The following is a 12,934-nucleotide window of genomic DNA, read 5'->3' on the forward strand; positions in this document are numbered from 1 at the left end:
ATTTATATATTAGCCTATTGTTAAAAAAAAAAAAACACCAAGACAAGACTACCATCAGAGACACAGAAATATAGAACTCTTCCTTTCTTCCACTGTCTGTCTTGACCTCTCATGGTGTTTGCTACTTGGGGTTGTGTCTGCAGCTGGGTGTACACTCAGCTGGTTTTCTTACTCCTTTCCCCCCAATGCATGGGGTTGTCCCCTGAAAATGGCAGACCCAGGATCTAAGTCCTTAACCCCAACTCATGCTCCAGAAAAGTCAAGCTTCTTTTCCCACAGTTTTGTCACTCTAACCTACAGACCATGACGTACTGCAGTCTCAGCACTGGGCATACTGTGCACTGAATGGGGGTTGGAGAGAGGCTTGACCCTACCAAATCCCCAAAGGAATGCACAGTGGCACTGCCAACCTATGCAAGGATTCCGGCCACCATGTCCTGCCAGATTTCACCATGGGTATATGCACACCCTGACTCTTCCTGAGTCCATATCCAAGACCCTGCAGGAGAAGGTGCCAAAGTCACTGAATAGTGGTTGAAAGTGGAAGATCAGTCAGACGGAGGTGGGAGACAGACAGTTAAAAACCAAAGTAAGGGAGGAGGTGGAAGGCTAAGACATAAGAATTCAGACTCCAGAACTTAAGCACATACTCCATTATCTCATGGAACTTCACTTATAAAATTAAATGGAAACTACTAAGAATTCAAGACAACAATAGAAGAGCATTACACTCTAAGTACAGGGTCCTCTGAGTACACTGGTCACCTGCTCATGAACCCAGCCTTGACCTGGCCTGTCCACTGGAAACTGACCACAACTCTGTTGTTTCAGGTAATCTCATTTCCTGTTGTCCTGGCACAAGGTCTGGAGCATCTCCTTCAGCCACTGTCCCCAACTAACCCTGCTTCACTTCCACACTCTGACAAATCCTCTCCCTGACATTGCAAACAAATATTTAATAAATGATTTCTTTTACCCACTTGCCACAACATCCAGTACACATCCTTTCCTAGTTTAGCAAACCTGTTAGACATTAAAATTGTTGGCTTGACTTCTCATTGTCTTGTCCTTGCCTGTGTTTTATACGTGCATCCCACAGAGAAATTTAGTGTAGGGTGTTGTCTATTAACTGGTTTGAAGTTTGGCAAGGCTGGCTTTTGAAGGACAGCTTGTACACTCACACACATACACACACTTTCTGGGAAATTCACCACTTGGTTAGTATTATCTGTGCAGCAAGGACTACTGGAATGAAGTCTCTGTGTGTGAGACCCTCAGCTGTCGGGCTGCAAGAAGAACACCGGAGACAAGCCTGTGTGCATGTACATTTATTAGCAATCAGGCAGACTTTTACAGGGTAAGAGGGGAAGAAAAACTCTGCGGTAGTAACAGCAATTCTATAGGGAAAAAGGGGCAGCGTGCCAAAAGACCCCTAAGCAATCAACTTATAGGTCACGCAGGCCTCTGGGCTCCTTTGTGCAACTGGCCCACATCTGCCGTGTGGGAGTTGCTTATTGGCTCTGTTTATCAGTCATAAAGGCACAGCCACAAGGCTTCCAACATGAAGTGGCGGGGGGGAGAGAAAAGGGGCCTGGAGCTCCTGCCACCTGCCAGCAGCCAGGCTGTGGGGTCCCTCCCAACCTCCTGCATGGGCAGAGCAGGGCCGGGCAGGCAGTCCCATGGGGTTACCCACACTGGAACCCCAAGACTTTGCTCAAATATTTTTCTTTCAATTAATGAACCCAGCTCACCTTAGGTGGTATCCAAAGTCAAAGCCTTCATATCACTAAGGTTTTCTTTTTCTTTAAATTCTCTCAGCAGATTATCATGTTGTGATTTGGGGTTGAGAGTAAATTCTAGTAGATGGATTTGTATGCCATGTATAAAAATACCAGAATACTTACATGCTATGCTGCAAAGCATTTTGGCATGGTGGCCAGGTACATATGCTCTGAAGCCTGCGGGTCACTTGCAGATTTCTACATCTTGAGGGGACACTAGTTTGAGGAGGAGGATGATAACAACACTTGCTTTGCAGAGTGGCTGTAAGGATTTAATGACTCATTTTCATAACACCCTTGGCCCAACACACTGTAGGTACTCAAGAACGTTAAATCATCAGGTACTAGGTACTAGGCAGTGATTGTGTACACAGCTTGGTGAACAGAACACAGCAGAGGGAAATCACCTGCCCGCATTTTTTGTCCCTCTTGTCCTGATGCAATGCACTCCCAACAGCAGGAAGAAGGGCTGGGCTATTTCCCAGGACCGGATTGTGAAAGGTCTGAGGGCCATACTAAGCTTATAGGTCTCACAAATGTTAAATATGTAGCTTTTCTACTAAACTGAAGTAGTATCCACTTCAGGATAATACTGAAGGAGAATACAATAAATAATTATGCCAAGACACCATATAGAAATCATGACTGTCAGATAATCCAGGCTTCATAGCTATTTTACCAGTAGGGTAGAGCCAATCTCCTAACTTACTTGAATGAGTTTTTTCTCCTAGAGATTTCCTTGCAGGCAAATAGATATTATTTTGTTGACAAGAAGCCTACACCAGAGAACTCTGAGTACTCAGCTAGTACAGCCATAGATACACTGACCTTGACTGCCACGTATATGAAGGCAATGAAGTAAGCTCTGGCCCTGAGGAGTTTACCATGAAGCTGGTGGGACATGATACAAATGAAAACACACATAAGCATGTACAAAACAATATTTCAAAGTTTGTGGAAAATCAAATGAAATAAGGTTATTTGGTGTCAAAAATTAGAAAGCCATACAAATTGGGGAGTCTTCAAAAAGTTCTTGAAAATTGTGTATTACAAAAAAAACTATGCATCAATTTCAAAAATTTTTACACTAAAATAAACTTATTTTTAAAGTCCTCTTGTATAATGAAACAATGGTGTTCATGTTATGATATTTAGTCTGACCCACATATCCAGAGAGTACTGAGTGTCCTGGAAAAGTCAAACATTTAAATCTAAATGGGGTGGAGTCTGGCACAGCAGCTAAGATACCACTTGGGACACTTGCATGCCATATAAAACTATCTGGTTCCAATCCCAGCTACGTTTCCAATTCCAGCTTTCTGCTAATGCACACCTTAGGAGGCAGCAGATGGTGACACACATACTTGGGCCCTGCCACTCAAATCAGAGACCTAGTTGGAGTTTTCGGCTCCTGGCTTCATTCTGGACAAGCCTCAGCTATTGTAGGCATTTGAAGAGTGAGCTTACAGAAGATCAATCTCAATCTTTCTCTGCCTTTCATATGAAATTAAAATGGATAAAAATTTTAAGCCATTTTAATGTTTTAAAAACATTAAAAACAAATGAAAATTATGGATGATTAGGCAACATGAGGATCTGTTCCAGAAAACTCTAGTTTACCCTTCTTTTGTCATATGTCATTCATTTCAGACCCTCTTCTCAATAGCAAGACTCTCACAATACCTGGAACAGTATATCCATTTGGCCCATGACATGAGCCGTTTGAGGAGATTCATTTAGATACAACCGAGAATGAATTTTATAAAGTTAGATTTCTGGCTCAGGACATTATATAACACATTGAAAAAAGTTTTTATATTGAAATATTGTGAATTTGTTTTATTATATTTCCAAGAAAAGATGGACTTGGAGACAGTTTATCATTTGGTGAGGTCAGAGAGACTATGAAAGTATTATAGTTGAATCCAGTAGAAAAAAAAAATAGAACTTTGGAAAGACATTATTTTTACCAAAACATGGTTAAACAGTCATCTACTATCAAGCAAGGCATTTCTGGTACAAACTCATGGTAAATTTTTCAAATAATGGTGCAGTTATTAATAAATTGATACACACTAAGCCAATTTCTTTAAAAATCCTTTTTGAAGTTTACTTTATTTCTGCTAAATTTTGTTCCCTGGACAACAATCAAATTATTCTAGGATTCCTATTTTTTTCATGACAAAAGTTGGATTCATGTTGAAGATTTAATGCCAAGTACTTCCAAGTGGTAAATCCATTTCCAGAGAAATAACTAAGAATTAGACGACACTTTCAAAATCGTTTTAAACACAAGCGAAAAATCCACCTAAAATGGTACCCATAGCTGTCTGACTTCCTGGCTCTTTCCATGTCCTCACACCTATTCATTCATTTATTAGGTTTTTAATCTCCTGACCTCCCTCATTGAAGATAAGAAGAAATCCAAGGCCTAGGGTCTTTTACTTCTGGAAATTTCCTACTTGAATGCAGCGTGGGGGCAGACAAAACATACAAAAAAACCACACAGCAATCTGTTACCATCAATAATACTACACTGCTAAAGGAAAGAGCTCAGTCTCTCAGGTATTCTTGGAGAGGGACATAAATATTGATTGTTTGGGTCAGTGGTGGCTGTGTTATGAGTAGACAAGGGAGGCCTACGTAGATGGGCAGTACATGATAGAGGTGGTGTTGGAAGGGGTATAGAAGAACAAGTTTCAGGAACACAGTACTTTAGATATGAGAAAAAAAACCTGGGGAAAGATGGAATCAAATGAAACATTTATTTTAGTAGAAAAATATGTTTTTCCTATGAACTTTTGGAAGATCCCTTGTATATATTTTAAGAACAGATAAAATTCCCTAAGTTTTGAGAAGCAGGAGTATACACTGGTTCAGAGTTCAGATTCTAGAACAGACTTCTGGGTTTACATCCTAGAGTTGCTACTTATTAGCAGAGTAACCTTGGGAAGTTTCCTTGCAGGTAACAGGGAACCAACAGGATCAGCCTACATGAACTCCATTTCTCATCTGCATTCAGGGACTGCCTCATGTTCACTGCCAGCAGCTGTTTTGCTTTCTGCCCTCACAGCCTGTTGCTAATTCTGTAAGGATACTGCCAGAAAATAGGGAACTCAGCTGGGTTGAAAATGCTTGGCACTAGACCATTTCCTCCTGTTCATCTTTTTTAATATTTGAGGTAGAGTTACAGAGAGAGAGAGGGAGAGACAGAGGGAAAGGTCTTCTCTCAGCTGGTCCACTCCCCAAATGGCTGCAACGGCTCAGGGTTGGGACAATCTGAAGCCAGGAGCTTCTTTGTCTTCAGGGACCCAAGCACTTGGACCATCTTCCACTGCTTTCCCAAGCCGTTTGCAGAGAGCTGGGTAGGAAGAGGAGCAGCTGGGACACAAACAGGTAACTATATGGGATGCTGTCACCTAGGCAGAGGGTTAGCCTATTATGCCACAGTGCCACCCTGTTTTCTTTTTTAACCAGTTTTTTCTCTGGCTTATCTAATGCCCAAGAGTTATTTCCAACCTCTACATCTACCTATTTACATCCACGAATTCACAACTTCGTATTTTTAATATTTTAAATATTTAATATTTATCCTTTAATGTAAAATATTTATCCTTTAGTGTAGTCAATAGTGGCACTATCCACTATTTTATTTTTCAACCCACCATGCCCAAAAGGCAGAATAGAGCAGTTGATATCCCAAGGGCTGCCATGCAAAGGAAAAATTGTGCATTTCCTCCAGTTATACAAATAAAAAATTAAAGGGAAAGTTTCTAAGGGATGTTCTTCATCTACAGGCAGGCATATAGATTGCACTGAAGCTTGTAAGATTAAACCTGTTATTCTTATCTGAATCAGTAATTGTAAATGAATTTTATTTTTAAAATGTTGAATGTTCTTTGCAAAATAGATAAACTTCACAATTAGAAATAATGTCTAAATTTTGGCCTGAACATGCTGATAATATTAGCATCAATTAAGTAAATGAATCTGTTATGCTCTTATCTTGACCTATGTTTAGTAGGACAAATAAAAATTCTTGCGATTTTCTTGCTAAAAATACCTTTGTTAGGATGACAAAGACGGGAGAAGTGGAATCTAGAGATAAAAAGCCATTTCAGGTAAGCATGTTCTTAGAGAGTCACCATGTTTTCGTTTGGAGTTCCACAGTTATGGAATTCCAGGAGGCATCTGACCATGCCCCTTTTTTCATTTATTTATTTCATTTGAAAGTAAGAGAGAAGAGAGGGGAAGAGATATAGAAGGGGTGAGGAAGGAGTGGGGAGAAAAAGGGAGAGGAGGGAGATCTCTCTCAGTCTCTGGTTCATTCCCCAAATTCCTCCAACAGCCAAGGCTGGGCCAAAAATCAGGATATAATCTATGTCCCCACATGGATGGCAGGGACCCAACTACTTGAGCCATCACTTGCTGCACCCCAGGGTGCATATCAGCAGGAAGCTGCAAGTGGAAGCAGATATGAACTCAAAGCCAGGCATTCTGGTATGGGATGCAGGCATCCAAAGTGATGTCTAAACTGCTACACCAAACACCTCCCCCTAGTAATTCTGCTTATCAGTTTACTGATTAAAACAACATTTGGAGAAAAGCATATGCACACCAAAGTTACTATGTCACAATCTTGGATTCTGCCTCCACATTTATCTTGAGAGCTGTCCCTGTCAAAAAACACACACACACACATATGCACACACGCCGGGTGTGAGGAGTACAGCTATTTCTTTTCAGTAGTAACAGCTCTGCTCAAACTACCTCTATGACTTTGCTGACACCACCTCCCCACCTGGGAATACAAAACCGAATTAAGCCATAGAACTACCTTAGACCAGTGTTTCATTTCTTTTCTTTTCTTTTCTTTTCTTTTTTTTTTTTTTTTGGACAGGCAGAGTGGACAGTGAGAGACAGAGAGAAAGGTCTTCCTTTGCCGTTGGTTCACCCTCCAATGGCCAAAAATATGGAACGCTTCACGAATTTGCGTGTCATCCTTGCGCAGGGGCTATGCTAATCTTCTCTGTATCATTCCAATTTTAGTATATGTGCTACCGAAGCGAACACTAGACCAGTGTTTGTCAACCAAAGTACTGTAATCTTAGCACTGATCGCAACTTCAGAGGTGATTTAGCTCGCCATTATTAGCAACTAAAATTATCCAAGACCACTCGGTTTATCTGTAGTCTTCATGATGCTACTTAAAAATTATCCTCTAGTTCACATGAGAAATGCTAAATGACTTACCCTAAACTACGCCACAAGAAGTAGTAATGCTGAATTTGAACTCAGGTCTGGCTGACTCCGAAGTACAGAAATATTGTTTCCCTGCTTTCTCTCACAGGGAGGCTCAGCTTCCCCAGAAAACAGATGTTAGTGTTCCTCCCCCGGGCTCTTTCCAGCTCAAGGTGCCTCTGGGACCCAGCCACGCGTCCTCTTCCTTCCTAGAGTACGGCGCCCTTTGAGGAGTTACGGGCAAGATGGTGGCCGGGGCGTGGAGACGAGTGCCCTGCACCTGCTGAGTGTGCCCAATATAACGAAGTGAGGGGAGAGCCAGCTGTTGTGAGTATGAGGTCGTTAATACCCTTGCCCTCGGTATTCCTTTTGGAGTCCTGGCCTCTGGTTGGAAGACAAACCTCTTCAGTCAGAATTTGTAGTAGTGATAAAAATAGATGATTCTTTTTCCATATCAGCCTGTGATCAGGATACTAAAATACCTTCAGGGTGATGGCACACTTGATGGACTGCAGCTGCCTCCCCAACACACACAAATTAAATTCTCACATTCAGATGCCAATAGAACATCAAAAGTGTGTCTTTAAAGTTCAGTGTGGAGAAAGTTCTCATTTTTTACGTTACTAGGTATTTCCAAAATTATCAGCAGCTGAACACAGAGGTAAGCTGCAGTAATCTAAAAGTAAACCAGAAATTCAGGTTGAGTGGAAAATGGAGGAACCTGGAACCTGTGGGGATTAATTATCTGTCACATCATTGCTAGGTTCTCATGACCTTTAAAATTTATCACTATCCCTTTGGAGAAAGATGACTTTTTTTCCTACTATGCCAAATAATCTAGTAAAATCTCAGGTCAATTTTTATAGAAATATTACATGAATATTGATTTCCAAAATGGGATAGTGATAAATTTTAAAGGCAGCACACCAACCGTGGTGGCCATTGGAGGGTGAACCAACGGCAAAGGAAGACCTTTCTCTCTGTCTCTCTCTCTCACTAAACACTCTGCCTGTCCAAAAAAAAAAAAAAAAAAAAAAAAAGAATGCATACAGCAGGGGATTTGCATATTTGCAAACTTTCAAATTCTTCATGTGGTCAAAGTTAAGGCTATTACATTGGCCAAAGTGGCTCACTTTCCCAGTGTTTTGATAAGCTGGTGGATTTTCTTTGAAGTGATTATCTTACATAAAATCTAGTCTAGACATTTAATTAATGATATTGCTTTCTTGTCTGATCTGAAGTTCAACGGAGATTCCCTAAGAGGAGCAAGAGGCTGCTGAACAAAACAGATTCATCTCCAGCATTCCCTGCACTTAGGCATACATGCCAGAGCTAACATAAAGTAGATGGATTAACAGGAATAAACTTCTGAAGTTCATAGAAAGACTCTTAAGCAATAATCCTAGCAGTGAAACAAAATATAAATATCATGTTAGACTATTTAGAAAGCCTTTGAAATAATTCATAACAGAGGATTTTTTTAAAAAGTTATCATTTAAAAGGATTTTATTTGCAAGTCACTTTTCTGGAAAAGCCAAAAATATAACCAACACTCTCAAATTATATTTTTAAAAAATTTCAATCATCGAAAGTTTGTATGATTTTTATAGCTAAATGCTACTTTTCAAATAATATACAATTTCCATCATGATTTCCCTCTTAACTCACACTTTTTAAAAAAATTTTATTTATTTATTTATTTTGACAGGCAGAGTGGACAGAGAGAGAGAGAAAGACAGAGAGAAAGGTCTTCCATTTCCATTGGTTCACCCTCCAGTGGCCTCTGCGGCCGGCCGGTGCACAACGCTGATCCAAAGCCAGGAGCCAGGTACTTCTCCTGGTCTCCCATGTGGGTGCAGGACCCAAGCACTTGGGTCATCCTCCACTGCACTCCCGGGCCACAGCAGAGAGCTGGCCTGGAAGAGGGGCAACCGGGAAAGAATTCGGCACCCCGACTGGGACTAGAACCCGGTGTGCTGGTGCCACAGGCAGAGGATTAGCCTAATGAGCCGCGGCGCTGGCCTTAACTCACACGTTTTTAAGCAACAATTAAAACAACCTAATTTTTTTTTGTTTTTGTTTTTTACTGCCTGTTCTTATTAATTTTTAATTTAATGGCATTTTGGTCAATGAACATAAATTTTAAGGTATTAAGTGTTTGAAATTGCTTTAAACTTTCCTTCTTATTTCAGTTATATATGGAGAATTTGAAAATGTTTCTTAAAATTTTTGTTATTACAAAGAGAACAGTTTTCATACAATTCTAAGAAGGTAACTATGCTTTCCTCTCTCCCTCCCTCCCTCAATCCTCTTTTCTTCCATTCTTTGTTTCCCTTAATTTTTGCAATAAAATAATTTATTATTTTATTATTTTTATTATTTATTTATTATTTATTATTAATTCACCATTAACCATAATGTTCAACAAGTGAAAAGTTGAAAGACCATTGCTCTGGTATAGATGAGGGCTATAAACAGCAATCAGTTCATAAGGGGCCAGTTTCATTCTTGTATTTTTTTTTGTATTTTATATTAACTACCATGTATTAGAGAAAGCATATGATATTTGTCTTTATGGGACTGGCTTATTTCACCAAATTGATGCATAATAGTCTTCAGTTGCATCCATTTTATTCCGAAAGACAGGATTTTGTTCTTTTTTATGGCTGAGTGGCATTCCATTGTGTGTATGGGTGTGTGTATACATACATATATATATATATATATAGCCTATATTTTCTTTATCTGATCATCAGTTTCAAATCACATATAAATGTGATTAAACCATTTTCAAAGATTCACAAAATTTATAGTACATACAAAAACCTTAATTTATTTGTTTAAATACTAAAAAAAGTTTTATAAATATCATACAGTTCCTTTTCTTTTTAAAGGTGGCTTCTCTTGAAGAGATCCCAACAAAACTATGGTTGCCATCTTCTACCAAAAGTAGAGATAGCAAGAACGAAAATTAAAATGTGAACAAACGGTATAGAGGTTTAAACTAAGAAAATCCAACTACAATTTCCTTTGTGTATTAAGTTAGGTGGTCATGGATTTTAAAATAAAATGACAACAAAGATGATTCTTTCTCTGTGCATTAAAAAAAATAGAGAATTATTCATGGGGCCAGGAATTTTGCCACTGCATGTGATGCCAGCGTCCTATATTGGAGTACCTGTTTGAGTTCGAAGTCCAAGCTGCTCTGCTTCTGATCCAGCTCCTTGCTAATGTGCTTGGGGGTACAGAGAAAGATGGTCCAAGTACTTGGCCCCCTGTCACTCACATCGGGGACCCAGATGGAGTACCAGGCTCCTGGTTTAGGACTGGACTATCCTAGCTGTTGTTGACATTTGAGGAGTGAACAAGCAAATGGGAAATCAACCTTTCCTCTCACCTCCCCTGTGTAATGCTGCCTTTCAAGTAAATTAAATATTTTTTTTTAAAAAGAATTATACCATGGGTTACAACAACTGTGAAAATGCTTTGAAATTCTAGTATTCGACCCAGTCGAGGATATAGAAAAAAATGGTTCTAGCCATCAAGATTTGTACATCATGTCACACCTGTTATCCAAACACCTTACCAACTACGGCCTCGGTGTACTTTCCTTCTGCTGGAAGAGGGAAGTACTGATTTGGAGATATGTTGCTGCCATATCCCAGGAGAAAGCCTTCCAGCTTTACATTTGGATTTGGACGCAGGAACTTCAAGAGGATGGAGTCACTCGTGGTATTGATGTGGACTTTCAGGCTTGGCCTTTTACCTAATGATGGGGATGAAAACATAGGTGGCTGTTACTTCATCTCCTTAGCACACTATGAAAATTTCCAGGGATGGTTGATCGGTAGAATTGTTCCTAGAAAGCTTGCTCCTACCTCATTTGCTACTCAGCATCACAGCAACACACACACACACACACACACAAATGCTCCCATTATAGCTCATTTTAAGATCAAAGAAAATGAACTTAATAACAAATAAAGTAGCCTAGAATAAAAAGTAAAATCTTACAGTTCAATACTTGGTAGTTTATTATGGTGAAAACAGAGGGAATTTAGACTATTTTGACTAATTAAAATGTTCACTTTGTACATATTGCTGGGAGTTGATGAATGGACTTGAATATTGTCATTGGAAAAAATCAATGACTTCAGGGCCAGCATTGTGGTGTAGTAGGCTAAGCTTCCATATGCAGCGTTGGCATCCCAAATGGGCTCTGGTTCGTATCCCAGCTGCTCATCTTCCCATCCAAGTCTCTGCTAATGGCCTGGGAAAGCAGCAGAAGATAGCCCAAGTGCTTGGGCTCCTGCACCCACTTGAGAGACTTGGAAGAAGCTCCTGGTTCCTGGCTTTGGATTGGCTCGGCTCCAGCCATTGTGGCCATTTGGGGGAACGAAGGAGCAAATGAAAGAGCTTTCTCTCTGTCTCTCCCTCTATCTGTAGCTCCACCTCTCAAATAAATAAATAAAATCTTTAAAATAATTCAGTGACTTCATTTTGAAACCCCCCAGTCTCCTCCATTCCGTTCTCCAGCCCCACACCCACAGGTTTGATAATTGATACAGTTGGGAAAGAAAGTAAGAAGGAAGGTTTCTGGCTGAGGGAAGACAGAGATGGTAGAACAGGGAAATCCAGAAAGGCAGACAAGGGAGGAGGAGAAAGCTGATTAGTTCCAGGGGGAGTTCACTGGGTCAGTGTGACAACCACGTGGAGATGCCCAGCAGTGAGTTGAGTATCTAAACATGATGTTCAAGAATGAAATACACACCCATCTGGAGGACATTAGCTTGTAGGTGATAATTAGAGGAATTTCCCAGAGAGACTGTGGAAGAGAAAGAACAGAGACCTCACTTATGTTCTCAACATTTTTTTTTCTAACCACCCAAGCAATAGGAGAAGATAATCATACAAACCAAAGATCATGGCCAAGCAATGACTAATACTGTCTTTTTCCCTTGGAGCCAGAAGGAACCAGGTTCAAACCCCAACTCTGTTACTTTGCTATGTCCTCTTGCAACTCACTGAACATGCTTAAGCCTCAGCTTCCTGGTTTGTAAATGACAGGTAACAATCACCTTCTCGCTGGATTATTTACAAAGATTAGAGCAAATTGGTACAACCGTAGAGCTGTCACACAGCAGTTGCTCACTAATACAGGTCCACAACCCTTAAGCCATGAGTCAGATATTCAAAAACCTTCGTATGCTTTTTATAGCTTGATTTCAAGCTTATTTATCAACAAAACCCAATCTAGATTATCTAGAGGACAATTAGCCTTTCTTTAATTCCACTCCATGTGGCGGTCACATGTCCCATTTTAGAAATTGTGTTCCACTGTGTTTAGTTATGTGGTGTTGATTAAGACGCCACTGAAGAGGTTATAGACTACATAATGTAGGCATGCTTTTTTCTAATCACCCCCCCCAAATTTTGAACTAAAAGACATATCTTTTCCCAAGAGTTTTAGATAAAGACTTGTGAGCTTCAGTTGCTTTATTTCTTTATTCCTCAAGGACTTAATATTTTAAAAATATTTTGCCAATTTTGAGAAGATTGCATTTACCAATTTAACAATTTGCATCCTATTTTTTCAATAGCCAAAGACTTATATGAAATATGGACCTTGAGAGCTTGTTTGGAGATTCTAGCAGGGGAGCACAGCTACTCGTATACCCTTGACCGAAGACCAGTCCTCCTCTAGTGGGGAAGGTCGTCCTCTTCAACCGAGTGTGCAGCTTTGGGAGGGACACACATGGAGTGGTGAGGGAGGAAGGGGATACCCGCCTAGCCACCCAGATCAGCCGAGTCAACCCTGGCGATCAATGGGGTGACAGATGTCGCAGCCAGATCGCCCTCTCATCCGACTTATATGATATAAATAATAATCATCACAATTGTATAGTATGGAC

The 12,934-nt window shown here is 40.2% G+C and overlaps 1 protein-coding gene and 1 non-coding gene across 32 annotated transcripts in view; both read right to left on the reverse strand.

Annotated features, from left to right (window-relative positions):
• Positions 1–12,934, reverse strand: part of ABI3BP (ABI family member 3 binding protein) — a 285,033-nt gene that overhangs the window by 192,777 nt on the left and 79,322 nt on the right. For all 31 annotated transcript variants that reach the window (XM_070072004.1, XM_051819140.2, XM_017347142.3 and 28 more), the window contains exon 2: positions 10,609–10,788. In XM_070072004.1, the coding sequence (XP_069928105.1) occupies positions 10,609–10,788 (180 nt within the window). The remainder of the gene's footprint in view (positions 1–10,608; positions 10,789–12,934) is intronic.
• LOC127483030 (U6 spliceosomal RNA) lies at positions 6,748–6,854 on the reverse strand. Its single transcript, XR_007909004.2, has one exon. It is a non-coding gene; the product is annotated as a U6 spliceosomal RNA (small nuclear RNA).

This window comes from Oryctolagus cuniculus, chromosome 4, assembly GCF_964237555.1.
Source record: "Oryctolagus cuniculus chromosome 4, mOryCun1.1, whole genome shotgun sequence".
NCBI classification, from domain to species: Eukaryota; Metazoa; Chordata; class Mammalia; order Lagomorpha; family Leporidae; genus Oryctolagus; species Oryctolagus cuniculus.